We start from the raw sequence: 13,468 nt of genomic DNA on the forward strand, positions 1-13,468 counted from the left end.
TCTCTGTTTTGCATGGCTGTTTTCGACTCCTCCAGGTGCATGATTATATCGTGTAAGTGTGTCCATGCATATCCTAACCGAAAAAGCTGTCATCATCTTAACTCACCATGTTTGGCTGGCTACCCCATGCCTGTACTGTAGCAGCATGCATGGGTGAGTGGTGTGTTTCTCTTAACCCAAATCTCTGTTCCTGTGTGTTGCATGAATTTAACAAATAGCCTGCGTGTTGAAGTAACGTGTACTGCCAACTAACCTGTGGTCATAAAGGGGATGAGCAACTTACATAAGGGCTGGTGGGACATGGCAAAAAGGTCTGTGATTATTCCTGTGAGGGGAATAGTTATAATATGATCAGGCTAAACAAACTGCACATGGAGTTGCTGGAGAAACGAAAGGTGTCCAAATGCCAAAGAGAACAGGGCAGAGTTGGAACCGCAGTGAATGAAGCACTGTGCTCTCTGCACTTCTGAAACTGGGTCCAAATCCTCAATTCCTTACCATGGATTGTGTCTTCTGCCCTTCAGTGTTCCCAAGTCCCTCCTGTCTTCCGCAGAGTTGTACATTTTACTCTGTGCAGATTGGCACTGATATCCAGAGAACCAAAATCCCTGCCTTTCAAGTCAGGGGAGGTCTGTCCGCTCGGCCAATGCCCCTGTCCCCCTAGAATAGCATCCTGATAGAGTTGCTGTTTTTCACCACCCGGGCCCAGGCTCCAATTTGGTGTGTAATGGACATGTGGTGCCCCCCTCAAGCCCTTTCCCACAAGGAAATTCACACTAGGTCCCTGCAGAGCCAAACGTTAGGACCAAACTCAAGAAGGGTCAAGGCCAAGAAATTTAACCAGCATCCCCACAGGCATCCTCAGGGTGTTTGAGCTCACGCCTGTGCTCAGAGAGTATCCTCTAAACATGGGTGCCGTGGGAAGAATACATCCTGGAGACCTGGGCCTTGAATTCACCCCAGTACTGCACCGGGATATAGCCGGCAGAGGTGGGGAAGTGGCTGCAACCTCCCCTCTGCCGGGATGGCTGCAGAGACCAGCACAGCCTATAAAGTGAGGGAAGGGGCATGGCCAGGGCAAATGAGTGAGTGCTAGATCAGCACATCCCCTGAGCAACCTGCACCAGCAGGGTTCCAGCTGGATGGGCAGGTGGTGGCCACGTGTCTCTGCCCCTCAGAGTTAGTCCTCCTCTACCCTGCATCCCTGAGGGTCAGGCTGGCTCCACGCACCCACATGGGTGAACCTAATCCATCATTACAAATCTTCCCTAGGCCACCAGTGCAATGAGTTTGTTGGGTCTCATTCCAATCTCGAGTGGCTGTTCGAAGCCTGCTCAGGAGAAGGCCTGCTGCAGGAGCGTCAGCCCTGAATTGGGGGTGCACTGGCTAATTGTGTGGAGAAGCCTGCATAGTGCCTGGGTGCGTTATGGGCGACGCTGGTCTGTGCTGTTTGTTTCTCAGTGTAAAGAGGCCTACAGCTATCCAAGAGCGTGACCTTGCAAATGCAATGCAGGCCTCCTAGCACCCACAGCTCTTCCCAGCAAGTGTCCCTGTGGTTCATGGACTGCAGGAGGGGGGCAGTAACGTATGCAGCTTAGGGAAAGAGGAGCAGGTCAGTACATACTAAGATGCTGTTGCATTTTTAACGGAACTCCAGAAACCAGTTTCACGCAGTCTGTTGCTGACTTGCTGTGTTCCCTCTGCAGTCATCCATTCTGAAACCAGAGGCTGCGACTGTCATCTCGGTGGCTGGCACAAAGAAGGCGGAACCAGAGGTCTCCATGCACCACAGAGTCACCACGGTGGAAACAACACAGGTGACTTGCTCCTTTGCACTTGCTGAGGTTTACTCCGCGGCGCGGCACTGCCATTCGAAAAGCGTGAGAGCCAGCAGCTTTGCACCACCGTGCTTTCTACGGAGCCTCATTCTGGAGTTTGCAAAATCCCCTGCAAAATCCGCAGACTGCGGGGGAAATAAAAGCAAACCATGCGGGTTCTTCCTCTCACCCCTTGGGGGTTGGAGACCCCTGGCCTCACAAATGGGATTCATTTCTGGGGCCAGATCTACACCTAAAACCCTAGCTACATTGTTCAGGGCTGTGAAATGCCCTGTGGGACGTAGTTAGGTCAACCTAACCCCTGGTACAGACATGGCTAGACTTTGCTACCACCTTTTGGATAGGTGGATTTACTACACTAATGGAACAACCTCTTCTGTTGGTGTAGCATCTACGCTACAGTGCTACGGGGGCCCAGCTGCAGCGCCATAGTTTAGCCGCGGTAGTGTAGACATACCCTTAGATCAGGTGAGGGTTAAAATGTACTGCTCAGTTTTGCAGCGTTTCTTTTTCATCCTTTAAAATGCTAGGCCTTCCTCTGCAGAGACCACAGACTAGACGGGGCAAAGACTGACAAGCCCTCTTCTTATCTAGAGATGTCAAATCAAGGCCCCATCCCACTCCTGGCTGTTAAAGAACCCACAGCACTTTTCTCGCACGTGCACCCCCATCCGCATGCATCACTTGAATATAGGATTCACGTCCTCTCCTAAATTGGTGTGCAGCATTGCTGTGCATTGCTCTCTGGCTGCTGTGCCCTACCCCAAGAGGCTGCCTGGGTGGGGGGCATATAACAGAGACCTGCGGTTTGCATTCCTATTCATTAAACACATCGCACCAGACTAGTTACTGCACATCTGTGGCTTCAAGACCTGTCTACGGCTTTCCTACCCCGAGTGCATCACTGCTCCATGGCACTAACGTTTTGTCAGCAAGTGCAGACAAAGCAGACCAAGCGCTCCTTTCCAGATGGCTAACTCCCCGTGTATCTGCACGGACTCACCGGGTCTCCCTTTCCCTTGGCAGGTTGACAGAGGCACCACGGGTGGAAAAGAGACAACAGCCACGTCCCACATCGTCACTACAGAAAGCATATCAGTGACCTCAGTAAGCATGTGGCTCTGCAAAGCCAGGCTGTCTTCTCCTGGGGTCCCCAGGTGGTGGCATCTAATTGTGTCCTCCCTCATTGATTGATCCCTGGGTGCTGGGTGAGAGGGAGCGGCCCTGAGCTGGGTGAGGGACTTGGCGGGGGACGCTGTTCCACTGGGGACAGGGACGGAAGGGTGCTTTGTCCCTGGCCATTTGAAGATGCCAGCAAATAAAGGAAGAGGCCTACAGACCTGCTGTGTCTCTGATGCTCCCCTCCCAGCTGTTTATCCTGCTTTTGTCCATGCCAATGCTCCAGTGTAATGTTGTTCCTCCAGGATCACAGTACCAAGCCTGGGAAGGGAATGAGCCCTGCTACTGAACTTCGCTCCATATCTCCGGTAAGTTGAGAAGGTGCTTCCACTTCCCAGGTTTCTGTGCTGGACAGAGGCCCTGGGGGTGCTGCAGGGATGCTGTCTGGCTGTGAAATGCCACCCCTTGGAGCTGGCCCTTGGCTCAGGGTTTAGGCTGTCCTCAGCTGGTGGCTCATGCACCTGCTGCATTATCTTTTCCTGCGCGCAGACACCCTCCTCTAGCATGGGGATGGACAGCACCAGCTCCTTGGGCTGAGAGATTTCTGTGGAGCAGGAGGGGAGGACAGGCTGGCCATCCCACTTGCCTAAGGAATGCAGGGCAAGGCAGGGCCCGGAATCTTCCGCTTGGCGACTCTCTACTGTCCAGAACAAGCACATATTAAACACAGATTGGGACCGGAGAGCTCCCTGAGCTAACTCCTCATTCAGGCAAAGGTCTCATTGACTCCAGGGGAGCTCTGCTTGAGCAGCAGCATGCAGGGGTTGGTCCAATATCACTAAGGACTTGGAGCCATAAGAGGTCAATGTCATGTACCAGCTGCAGATCCCTCTTCCCGGGCTCAACCCTGTGGGGTGATACTCGGCTTCCATCGATGTCCATGGTCAGCAATTTGCAGGGCGCACTCAGCAACCTGCGGGATCGGGCCCTTAGAGCAACACGTTCTTTTTTAATGCTTTCCCCCTTTGATTACTGCTAGGCAGGGTGAAGCCTGCCCCGATGCCCCCCCCGTTCCAGGTCGGTCACTTAGCAAGGCCTACGTCCCAAAGAATCACAGACACTTGGGCTGCCTGCAGCAGAGAAGGGGGTACGCGCATCCCGGCCATACACTGAGAGGAAAGTCGTATCTGTCCTTAACTCTTCTTTGTTTGGAGTTGGATGTAAAACAAAGGACCCCAAAGAAATGCAATAGAATGGAATTGTGTTCCCCATTGGGAAGGGCCCTCTCTGCTGCTCCATCAGCTGTTGCGGTTGCTCTGGAGATGACAGCCTGTCCCCACAAAAACACTTAGACCGGTTGTAAGCCTCTCTTGCCTTGCAAACTCTTCACCCCTCTGCAGGGCACACAGATAGTTTGGCAGCCAAGCAGCTATTCACAGGCTGACAGGCTGAGTAATAGCCTTGGCTCTCTGAGTCCCACTTCTCTCTCTCCACTCTTTTTTTTTATCTTCCTCTTCCACCATGGGCTGGCTCCCAGTCTCATACAGGAAGGGCAGGGCTGGACTCAGCCAGCCCCTGCTAGCACAGCTCTCCCTCTGGTTGCACTCTCTCCTTGTGGAAGGATTATGAGTAGCAGAAAGGCCATGGTGGTGGGTGATCCAAGCCACAGCACAAAACCAACCTAGGAGCAGGTCTGGAAGACAGTGCAAGAGAGAAAAGGAATGAAGAAAGAATAGGGAGGTTTGAATGATCTGTCCTGGGAACCTTGAGGATGTAAGCATTCTGGCAACCTCCCAGGCCCCACACTTATAGCACTAGGAGAAGTGGCGTTACTGACAAGGGCTCCATTGGTCCTGATGACAGATGTTCCTTGCGTGTTCTGTAGATCACCAGCAGCTCTGCTGGGAAGGAAGTTCTCACCAGCATATTTGGTGCCACTGCAGAAACCCTCTCCACCTCCACCACTACCCACGTTACCAAGGTAAGAATGACGAAGGCACAAAGTCAGGAGTGGGACATTGCCGAAAGGTAACACCTCGGGGGCAGGCTGTGGGTTCCTAAAGAAAACAGCTTCCATTGGGAGAGGAAGGACTTGTGCACCAGATTGTAATGTACACTAATTGGAAACAACAAATGCGTCATCCCACAGTGGCCCAGGACTGACGCCATTTACATAGCAACTGAGCATGCAAGAGTCCTTTACCATTTAAAGTAAATGGGGCACATTCAGCCCTGGTATAAGTGGGTTCAGCTTCACTGGGGCCAGTAGCATGGGTGGGGGGTGGAATTTGGGCCAATGTGTTTCTGCCATTTTTGGCTGTGTCCTACATTTCAGGAGTACAGGCAGTTTGCAGTGCGCATGTCATATATTTATACACACCAGTACCAAATCAGATCTACTAGGAAAGGGGGAGATTTTGCCAGCGACGCAGAGAGAAATGTTCTGAGTCAGGTTGGATTTCTAAAGTGCTCAGCATTGCCCCAGCTCCCCCTGATTTAATTGGGAGCAGTGAGGTTGGTGCTGAGCACTTTTGAAAATCCCACCCACCACACCTAATGCCAAACCAATGAAGAGAGCCGTTTCCAAACCCAAGAGCCCTCCAGGGAGAGCCACCCACACAGGTGCCCGAAAGTGGGGCAAAAACACATCAGCTGATCTCAGCTCTTGGGGTGACATACAGGAAGAGGTGGAATCTCAAATTCAGCAGCTAATGTAGGACCCAAACCATGTAGGGCTTTAAGGATCAACTTCAGCACCTTGAACTGCATCCCCAAGTGAACAGGAAGCCAGAGCAGTCTGTGGAGCACTGGCGCAATATGTTCCCTTTGGCCCTCCCCACAAAGCAATTAGACTGCTCTGTTCTCCACAAGCTGAAGCTTGAGCAGCCTCCAAGGCAGCCACCTGTCTAGTGCGTGAGAATCATCCACTCTGTGGACTCATCCTGCCCCCTTTTCCATTCCAGACTGTGAAAGGAGGGTTTGCAGAGACCAGAATAGAGAAGCGGATCATTATTACGGGTGATGAAGATGTGGATCAAGACCAGGTAGGAGGGAAACCTGTGGGAGGCCATTCTGTTAGGGCCTTCAACGGTGACTCTTTCCTGCACTTGTTTCCTACTCTGCTGTGAAAGCGGGTCCATCTGGGCAGTGCTTGCTTCCCTGAATGGATCATTCTCTCCAGGGTGTGGAAGAGGGGATCAACTGGGGTGGAGGTGCTATATGGGTACAGCAAACTCTGCACTCACAGCAAACTCTGCACTATCTGTGCCCTGAGCAAGTGACGTGAAAGGGCTACCCATTTGGGCCTACAATCAAAACAACATGGTCGTTTGATTTATGCTGACCAGTAGCATCTTCCAGTCTAGAGCCTCCCACCAGTGTTGCTTTAAGTAACGAGGAAACGGCACATGCTTGCTCTTCTCGGGTGTAGCTAGCTGTTTGGACAGTGAACAGAGGCTGGCCGCTGGGGTGGCATAGCTGTAATTGAAAATACACTCTAACCACAAAAGGAGGGAGTGGACTGAACACATAAGACAAGCACAATAGAAAAGAAATCCAAAACAAGGATTAAATTCAAACCAGGAGCCAGACTGTGGAATCCTCGAAGGGTACATCCACACTGCAGCCGCGGGTGCGAATGGTACCTGCCCTAGCTGTACTCTAGCTAGCTCACTGAATACAGCAGTGAGGATGTGACCGCATGGGCTTCAGTGCTGGTTGTACAAGCAAGTACATTATAAGTACAGGGGGATAAGTTGGGCCTGCGCCTCCGCATCCTCGCTGCTGTGTTTAGCAAGCTAGCTAGAGTACAGCTAGCAGGGGTATGTCTACACAAGCTATAAAGCATACCTGCGGCTGCACTGTAGACACTCTTAGTGGTTTGAGCATTGGCCTACTAAACCCAGGGTTGTGAGTTCATCCTTGAGGGGGCCATTTAGGGATCTGGGGCAAAAATTGGGGATTGGTCCTGCTTTGAACAGGGGGTTGGACTAGAGGACCTCCTGAGGTCCCTTCCAATCCTGATATTCTATGATTCAAATACTTGAAAGGCTGCCATAAAAAAGGTAGAGAAAAGTTGTTTTTCCCTACCACAGAGAGTAGGACAAGAGGCAATGGGTTCAAACTACAGCATAGCAGACTTAGATTAAATCTCAGGAAAACCTTCCTAACTGTAAGAACAGTAGGACAATGGAACAGACTGTCTGGGGAGGTTGTGGAAGCTCTTTCACTGGAGGTTTTCAAAAGGAGGCTGGGTAGCCATCTGTCTTGGATGGTTTAGACACAACAAATCCTGCATCTTGGCAGAGAGTTAGACTAGATGACCCTTGGTCCCTTCTATTCACTATGATTCTACAGAAAATAAGTCCAGCAAAGAATGATGAATAGGACATCCTAGGATTTTACAAATCCTTGGTCAGCTAGTAGGCAAGTTGTACTGTCAGGTCATTACCCACAGATTCAGCTTTGAATCTCTCTCTTTGGGTTTGCAGGGATGGTTAAACTTCTTGAGAATTCAATCCAAACCCAGTTCCTTACGTGCCCAACCTTAGCCATGAGTAGTTTCACATGCCCTGGGCCCATTTTCTGACATCCTTGTGGCTTGCTCCAGAAGCAATGCTAATCTTGGCTATTAACAAAAGATGTAACTGACATTGTGGTAAATACTCTGACATTGTTCTGGTTTACAGGCATTAGCTTTGGCAATCAAAGAGGCAAAACTACAGCACCCTGACATGCTGGTAACCAAAGCTGTGGTATATAGAGAAACAGAATCATCTCCAGAGGAAAGAGACAAGAAACCACAGGTATGTATAGAAGTTACAAGGTAGAGCCTCTCTCACGGGTACAATATATATATAGGTTACAGTGCAGGCAGGGCATCCTCAATAGGTGCAATATACTAGTATTGATAAATGGTACAAGCAGGGAGTCCTTCACAGATGTAATTCATTGACAACAATGCAGGCAGGGAACCCCTCACAGCTATGACGTCTAGGTGATGATACAGGCGGAGCCTCTCTCATATTGTAGTTACAGTAGGAAATAGTGTAGATCAGAGCCATGAACAATTTTTTAAAAGGCTGCTCCTAGAGCAGCCTCTGAGACTTGCTATGCGGACTGCTTTGCTGCCCAATTACCTGGCTACTTGCAAAGCAGTTCTGTGGGCAGCACCATGTGCTCAGTGTTCTTTATCTAGGGTTGTCCCAATGACTGTTCCAAAGGACATATCTCAAGGCCCAGTGTTTATTTCTTGCACAGCCCCTCCTTACTTCCAAATAGCCTCAGATTTCCTTCCTAGGAACCCTCTGTCAGTTCTCTTAATTGTTTCCCCAGTGTGTGGTGTTTCACTCATCTTCCTTCTGAGACACTATGGGACAGGTTTGCAAAGGGCTTCCAAAAATGGCCATGTTTGTGACTGAGCCCATTTGCACATTCTAAGAACCCACATTTGCACCTGGAGAGGGATAACTGTGTATGTTCCAGGAGACTGGACGGTCCTGTCCAGAGGACTGGGAATGACCCAGAGAGCTTTTACCATCTGATTGCTGTGACCACATGACCAAATCCACCACTACCATTGTCCTCCTTGTTGTCTGTCTCAGCAGAGGTTGATGGAGCGCTGTATTGCGAGTGCCTGTTCTGTGGCTAAAGTGAGGACTTCAGTCTTCAGGTTCTGCTAGCCTGCTACCACGCACCAGTACTAGGTTGCCTCCTTGTAAATGTCCATGTGCCAGTGCCAAAGCACGTATTTTGCACGCGCAGACCCAGTGCACTCTCACAAACTCCCGGCGTTTCTGGAGCCCTCTTGAAAACATGGCTCTGCTTTTTGTTTTTCTTTCTATTTCTGATCGATCTAGATAGCCGTGCTTTAAATTTCAGGGCTGGAGGTTGGAATTTTGAAAAATGGATATTATTAGTATCCCATTTCCTGTGTTTAGTCATCCATTAAACAGGCATCCTGAGCTCATAAAATGAAACAGACGCTATTTTACTTAGACACAATGGGCCAAATGCAACCCTGATGTGACTCTGTCAGCTTCAGAGGACATGTATCTCAGATGAATTTGGCCAGATGTCCAGATACATTGGCACAGTTACCACAGATAGCTGGAAACAAGATCTGTCAAGTTTAAAATGTTTGGGTTTTGTTTGTTTTTGCACCTACGCAGCACGTAAGCTTTCATCACAATAGATAAATGAGGAAAAAGCAAGAGTGAGCTAATAAGGCAGCACAGGGACCTCAAACAAGGGAAAAAGAGCAAGGGGATGCATCACCATTATATCGACAATAAAGAAAGGCAAATGGGAGTCTAAAATAAAGGAAGACTGTGAAAGCTTGGTCACTGCAGTAAAATGTGGGGCTAAAATCTCCTCAGTCATGGCTAAGGCTGCGAGTTTGTCATGGAGGGCACGGAAGTCACAGATTCTGTGACTTTCCATGACCTCCGTGACTTCTGCAGCGGCCAGTGCACCTGGCCCGGGGGCCGCCTGAGCAGCTCATGAAGCCCCTGGGCCAGTTGCACTGCCTGCTGCTGGGGCATTCTCAGGCCACTGTGCCCCCCTGCCCATAGCAGCAGCAGGAGTTTGGGCATGGGAGGGTTTTGGGGCACAGGAGGGGGTGAGGGCTCTGGGTGGCATTTACCTCGGGGGTATCCTGGAAACAGCAACATCCCTCCACTCCTAGGTGGAAGCGTGGCACGGCTAGGGGACTCTGCGCCCTGCCTCCACCTGCAGGCACCACCCCCGCAGCTCCCATTGGCCGCAGTTCCCAGCCAATGGGAGATGCAGAGCCGGTGCTTGGGGTGGAGGCAGCGTGAAGAGATGCCTGGCCACACCTTTGCCTAGGAGCTGAGGGATGCTACCGCTTCTGGGGAGGCGCAGAGCCAGGTAGGGAGCCTGCCAGCCCCGCCAACCTTTCCTTTCCCCAGCACCAGCGGGGGTCCTGGGCCGCACCCGGGATACCCCCTGGGCTACCTCCTCTCTGAGCACCTGCAGTGCCCCCAGGCCGTTCCAGCTCCCCTCCCCCGCTTTCCCCCCGATTTAGTCAAGGGTATATAATACAACTCGTGGATGGGTCATGGGTGGTGAATTTTTGTTTAATGTCCATGTCCTGTCCATGACTTTTACTAAAAATACCCATGACTAAAATGTAGCCTTAGTCATGGCCCAATCCTGCAAGGTGCTGTTTGCCATCAATTCCAATTACTTTAATAGATTATAAGGCTGAAGACTATGATCATTTGATCCTGCGTAACACACAATACCAGAGAACCCACCCAGTAATTAGTACACCTTTTAGAAAGATATCCAATCTTTATGTAATGACTTCAAGTAATGGGGACTCTACCAGTGACTTCAATGAGACCTTGCAGGATTGGACCCTTAAATCAGTGCAACTGCATTTAAATCAGTTGCATTGCACCAGCGTAATGAGAGTAGAATATATCCCCTTGTGTTTGCAGCTTGATTGTCTGGTGCCTTAATACAAGCAAAAAGCTCTTTATAAACCAATAAATAATATTAACCAAATGAGAAGAGAAATGCACCATGAACAATCATTTTCATCTGCCCTGTGCAGGAATCTTGACTGCCGTGTTTACAGAAGTTGGCATCTCTATTCAAACCCAACTTGGAGAACAATGAAGAAGGGGCCTTCCTGCTGGATTCCTCAATGAGACCTAGACGTCCTGGCTGCAACATTAATGGCGAGAGACAAAATTTTTTAAAAAAGGAATAGCAAATATATAATATATATATATATATTATATATATATATATACAGGAAACAAAATGCATCCTTGCACTGCTGCTATATGCTGGAGGTGAATTGCAAACAGCAACATCAACAATAACACACAAAACCAACCGCCTACTTTAGTCTTTGCAGACAAATTGAAGAATTGACTGGATTTATCAGAAAAACAAACAACAAATCATGATAATAATAATATTAACATACAATAAACCGCCATTTTGCATGTTACATTTAAAGGACACACAACTCATGGGTTCATTTGTTGCACACTGAATGGAAAGGAAACGTGCTTTGCAACAAAGCAGCAACAAAAAAACTCCAACAACCCACGAGCAAATGCAAAACTATTCACCACCTAAGGAAAGAAGAGAGAGAACCATTGAATTGTTTGATTACTTTGTAATTATTTTCTGCTTCAGGATGTGTGGTGATCAACCCTCTTCCCCATTCCATGCTAGTTCTGTTACATCATTTTTTGGTTCTGTTCTTACCCACCCACTTGTCCTTCCTTCTCTTTCCTCTCTCCACTTGTCCGGTCTCTTGTTCTGCTGAAGGTAATTAAGAACAGATCTCATTTAAAACAAAACTATATGTATATGGTTTCTCATTTATAAAAATGCAGTCTGTAGGGGTTTCATATGAATGTGCTGTTAAGTTATGTATATTATATATAACTGGGGGTGTGGAGTGGCGGGTGGGAAATGATATTAAACTAATTAAACCGTGCTGGTAAGTTTGCTGATGACATTTTTAAATTATAATTGTTTGGTTGACTGTGGTTGATATACTATGAGAATCTTAGCTCACACTGATATCCCACAAGAAGAGAACAGGGAACATTTCATTAGCTGCTGCTCTTTCAGAGGGTGGAATGGGATGTTTGCCACGGAGTTGATGCACTGCGGCAGGAGGGGTTGGTGTAGTGACACAGTGTATGGTGTTTGTAATTGGTTGGTTGGTGGTAAGGGAGTGCTCAGCAACCTGGAGGGGTGGGGGACTGGGAAAGAAGGAATGGACTGCATCCATTTATCATTACCAAAACGTGCCAGACAGAAATGTCTCCCCATTCCCCAAATCCAAAGATGCTGAGGTTGTTTGGAGCCTTGAGGTTAGACTGTTTGATTCCCAGGCTTCAAGCATCTAGGAGTCTTTGACTCCTCAGATCTGGAGCCCTAGCAGCAGTAGAGGTATCATATCACACTTGTCAGCAGGTTCTTGAAAACCAGGCACCTGGGCTGAGATAGGGATCCATACAGTGATCCCCCCCACTGGTCTAGTCACTTGTGTTAGCTTCATTTCTGAACCTCAGCCCCAGCTCGAGAGCTTTTGAAGTGAAATGTTTGAGGTAAGCAAGTACCTCTCCACAGCAAGCTGTATGATTGCATTTTGCCAGGGTGGCTGTAGGTGGTGCAACAGCTGTCCTGGCGAGAATAGGTAAATGGCAGCTCCCTCATCCATTTCCTCCATGGTACTGTCCACTGATACTCTGGCTTAGGGTTGACTCCTGTCCACCGACAGTTGATGAGGAATATACCATGTGACAAACGTGCAGGGAATAGCAGGTTTACAGGGCTGGATAGCATTGCCCAGTCATCCAGAACTTAGAGGGCAGATGCTGATAAGGCAGCAGGAACGCAGAGAGGCTGCTTTCCCCACAGCTGGACAGAACTTGGCACTTAGATAAAGTCTTCCTCTGCTGCTGCCTTTGGAGTGGAGGCTGGGACCTGAGGCACTGTGTGAGACAGGCAGTTAGGGCAGACTTAGAACCAAGAAAAGAAAAGAAAATGAACTGATTTCTAGATGGAATTGTCACTAGCTCCTGAAGCTACATAAGGGTCCACAAACATTGCACCATCTTTGTCTTTATACCGCCCCCCCCCCCACACACACACACACATACACTTAATGCCTGGAGAGGAAACACCTCTGACTAGTCCCCATGATGAGATCTGGGAATCCTACTGAAAATGGACAACTTGAATGTTTAGAATCCGGTGGGCATACCCCCATATGATCAATTTCCTACCATAGCAGGGACTCCTGAGTCTCTGGTGGGCCTTGGTCTTCCCAGTTGTCTTCTGTTGTGTCTCCATGAAGTCTGTTCTCCTTTTCGCACATGGGTTTCTCATGTAAGCATTAAAGGGATGAGCACTGGTTCGCTGACAGTAGCACTCATTCATGTGCTAATGTCAGTGAGGGTCATTTCAGGCTTCTGATGAATCCAAATGTGTGGTGTTCTCCCTGGATTCTACCTGAAAGTTCACAGCCACCCATAACCTGCTGCTGCTTTAGGGACAACACCCACCAAAACCAAAAGGAGTGTCAGCAATTACACAAAGTCTTTTTTTTTTTAAACATACTCAAGTCAGCTGTAAAACACATATGCTTTCAGGACGAAAAGCCCAACTCAGAGGACCTGTTCCCAAGAGCTGTGTACGGCAGTGAGCCTGTCTGATCTGCTATCAGAGGGAGTAAATCCCCCCATGCATCACACTGTTTGACACATTTTGAATTTCAAACAAAAATAAAAGCTGGTAGAAACTTGATGCCATTGAAACTGAATTGGAGGCTATTTTGAAACTGATTCTGATCTCGCTCATGCTAGTGTAAAATCTGGAGTCACTCCATTAAGGACAGTGGAGTTGCACTGCTGCAAAATCAGTGGAAGCAAGATTAGAAACAGACCCTGCAGGTTCAGAGCTAAAAAACAGTGGACCCATTTCTCTGGATTCCTCACAGTGAGTGACAATGGGGG

The 13,468-nt window shown here is 48.9% G+C and overlaps 1 protein-coding gene across 11 annotated transcripts in view; it reads left to right on the forward strand.

Moving 5' to 3' along the window:
• Positions 1 to 13,468, forward strand: part of EPB41L1 (erythrocyte membrane protein band 4.1 like 1) — a 151,832-nt gene extending 138,364 nt beyond the window's left edge. For all 11 annotated transcript variants that reach the window (XM_073309827.2, XM_073309832.2, XM_073309833.2 and 8 more), the window contains 7 exons: positions 1,707 to 1,817; positions 2,865 to 2,945; positions 3,263 to 3,325; positions 4,843 to 4,938; positions 5,921 to 6,001; positions 7,646 to 7,762; positions 10,537 to 13,468. In XM_073309827.2, coding sequence (XP_073165928.2) covers positions 1,707 to 1,817; positions 2,865 to 2,945; positions 3,263 to 3,325; positions 4,843 to 4,938; positions 5,921 to 6,001; positions 7,646 to 7,762; positions 10,537 to 10,545 — 558 coding nt within the window. In that variant the 3' untranslated portion in view covers positions 10,546 to 13,468. The remainder of the gene's footprint in view (positions 1 to 1,706; positions 1,818 to 2,864; positions 2,946 to 3,262; positions 3,326 to 4,842; positions 4,939 to 5,920; positions 6,002 to 7,645; positions 7,763 to 10,536) is intronic.

Source organism: Lepidochelys kempii, chromosome 13 (genome assembly GCF_965140285.1).
Source record: "Lepidochelys kempii isolate rLepKem1 chromosome 13, rLepKem1.hap1, whole genome shotgun sequence".
Lineage (NCBI taxonomy): Eukaryota > Metazoa > Chordata > Testudines > Cheloniidae > Lepidochelys > Lepidochelys kempii.